We start from the raw sequence: 2,497 nt of genomic DNA, 5'->3' as shown, positions 1-2,497 counted from the left end.
ACACACCCATACACACACACTCACCCCCCCCACGCGCGCACACACACACAAGCCGGCATCCAACTGCCCAGAAATACTTCACTTCTGAAGTTCCTGGTCTGCTTCCTTGAAAAACTAAGCCGGGTTTAATTCTCAGGTGACCAATGAGGGTGAAGGTGCTGAGCGCTGGCGGCGTCTCAGACCCCGCCTCCCCACTTCCTCTCCTAAAAAACCCACCAGGTTAATGACAGACAGGGTTTCAGGAATGTCTCCTGATGTCCGCTGAGATCTCAGGACAGGTTTCCTGTCTGTTCTGGAGAAGTCGGTTCTTCCTGCGGCTCGTGCTGAACAGAAACCGAGGACTGTGACTCCTCCCCTCAGCAGAGAGTCCGTGTCTGAAGCAACCTGTCAGCAAATTCTCTGGAAATGTTGTTTCCTTAAGGAGTCTGTGACTCTGCAGCAGGTCAGAGATCAGTGGAGTAGGTCAGAGAAAGTATAAGTCTCTTCATTGGTTTAAGTCGTCAGTGGGGAAAGTGGGTCAGTTGGAGTCTTATAGCGTCGCGGTCTGAGCTGACGGCGCCGGCCGCCGGCCTCAGTGACATAAACATCAGTGGTCAATAAACATTAACACACGCCATGATGATGATGATTTCTGTTGGTTTTTTCCCAGGTGACCGGTGTGTTCAGCAAGGAGTACATTCCTCAGGGAACCCGCTTCGGTCCCCTGCGAGGAGACATCTACACCAAAGACAGCGTCCCCAAAGAGGCCAACAGGAAGTACTTCTGGAGGGTAAGAGCAGCAGGATGTCAGGTAGCGGTAAACCCCTCAGGAAAACCAGCCAATCAGGGAAAGCCTCTGAGGAAGAAGGACCTGGGAAAAGTTAAGAAGCCACAGGTTTCCTTCCTCCTCTCTGGTTCGCATCACGTCTGCTTGTCTGCGTCAGCGAGGACACATGGCCGTGGCGTTCAGGGCTTTTTGCTGTAGATTTTAGAGGAAGTTGTGAAGGCAGCAGCACGTAACCCTGGATTGTGTTGAAGAGTCATCAAAGCCTTACCGGCACTGGCCTGACTGATTGTCTTCCCTTCCGTCCCTGAACGTTCTCTCTGTCACCTATTGTGCCGGAATCACTGGGCATTTTTCTGCTCTGACAGCTCAGTGAGTGTTTTCCTTCCTGTAAAGCTGTCCGGGGTCTTCCTGCCTGCCTGCAGGACCGAGGCTGTTATCAGGGCTTTGTCACAGGTAGACGTGCTGCCACAGGCCCCCCCCGCAGCACTCTGGCTCCCCGCCAGCTTCTCTGACATTTCACTTTCATCTGCTTTGTGTTTCACAATCAACACATCCATCTCCAAGGGTTTCACTTTAACCATTACTGACAGCTGGCGTGCCGTCCATGAATCAGAGAGAAACACAAGCGAAAAAGGAATCAAAAGAGGCAGTCACTTTTGCGTAATGATTGATTTAGCCACACCCAGAATTTTTACGGCTCAACAAAACAGAAATGCTGCGAGAAAACAGTCAGACAAGGCAGCAGCGCTCACAGCAGACTGACAGCGGAGCAGGATATTACCGTACATGGCCCAGGTGATTATTCTCTGGGTTCCAGCTGTTCACCAGTCTGCATCTACCATAGAATCATATTCAGAGAATGATGAACGTGTTTGTGGTGAAGAGCCGGTCTATCGTTTCCATCCTGTTTTCAGCCTCTCTCTCTCTTTCCTCTGCAGATTTACAGCGGTGGACAACTTCAGCACTTCATCGATGGGTACGATGTCCACAAGAGCAACTGGATGCGTTACGTGAACCCGGCGCGCTGCCTGGCCGAGCAGAACCTGGTGGCCTGCCAGAACGGACGGGACGTCTACTTCTACACCATCCGGCCGGTGGAGCCCAAGCAGGAGCTGCTGGTGTGGTACAGTCAGGAGTTCGCTCAGAGGCTCTGCAGCCCGCAGGATCACCACCTCCCACACAGTGAGTCTGAAGACCAACACGTAGCTCCAGTCTACAGAGAACGGGAAGCGTTCAGTTAGCGGGGATGAATCACAGGCAGAGAGGGAGGGACTATTTAGCACCAAATCCCTGCTGCTGATAAAGGAGCTGATTCTTAACTTAGTGGTGAAAACGTGTGTTTTCCTCGTGAAGCTTAGATTATTCTGCTATCTTATCTTTTTCTTCCGTCTGGTCTGCAGCTGTCAGACAGCTGTGTGTAGATGACGCATCGTTACATTCAGGGGGGGTCAGGGTAATGACGTCCGTCCAAAGTCCTGGACTGAGTCACTCCGTTTACAGTTATCCAGGTGGAGGTATCCAGGTGAAGGTATCCAGGTGAATATATCCAGGTGAAGGTATGCAGGTGAAGGTATCCAGGTGAAGGTATCCAGGTGAAGATATCCAGGTGAAGGTATCCAGGTGAAGTTATCCAGGTGAAGGTATCCAGGTGTAGGTATCCAGGTGAAGTTATCCAGGTGAAGGTATCCAGGTGAAGTTATCCAGGTGAAGGTATCCAGGTGAAGTTACCCA

At 51.5% G+C, this 2,497-nt stretch overlaps 1 protein-coding gene across 2 annotated transcripts in view; it reads left to right on the top strand.

The window, feature by feature from the left end:
• Nucleotides 1-2,497, top strand: part of LOC107094245 (PR domain zinc finger protein 1-like) — a 9,149-nt gene that overhangs the window by 2,112 nt on the left and 4,540 nt on the right. For both annotated transcript variants that reach the window (XM_015389760.1, XM_015389761.1), the window contains exons 3-4: nt 650-769; nt 1,705-1,948. In XM_015389760.1, coding sequence (XP_015245246.1) covers nt 650-769; nt 1,705-1,948 — 364 coding nt within the window. The remainder of the gene's footprint in view (nt 1-649; nt 770-1,704; nt 1,949-2,497) is intronic.

This window comes from Cyprinodon variegatus, unplaced genomic scaffold, assembly GCF_000732505.1.
Source record: "Cyprinodon variegatus isolate N-32 unplaced genomic scaffold, C_variegatus-1.0 Scaffold472, whole genome shotgun sequence".
Taxonomy (NCBI): domain Eukaryota; kingdom Metazoa; phylum Chordata; class Actinopteri; order Cyprinodontiformes; family Cyprinodontidae; genus Cyprinodon; species Cyprinodon variegatus.
The sequence above is the reverse complement of the archived record's forward strand: the minus strand, read 5'-3'. Positions and strand labels throughout refer to the sequence as shown.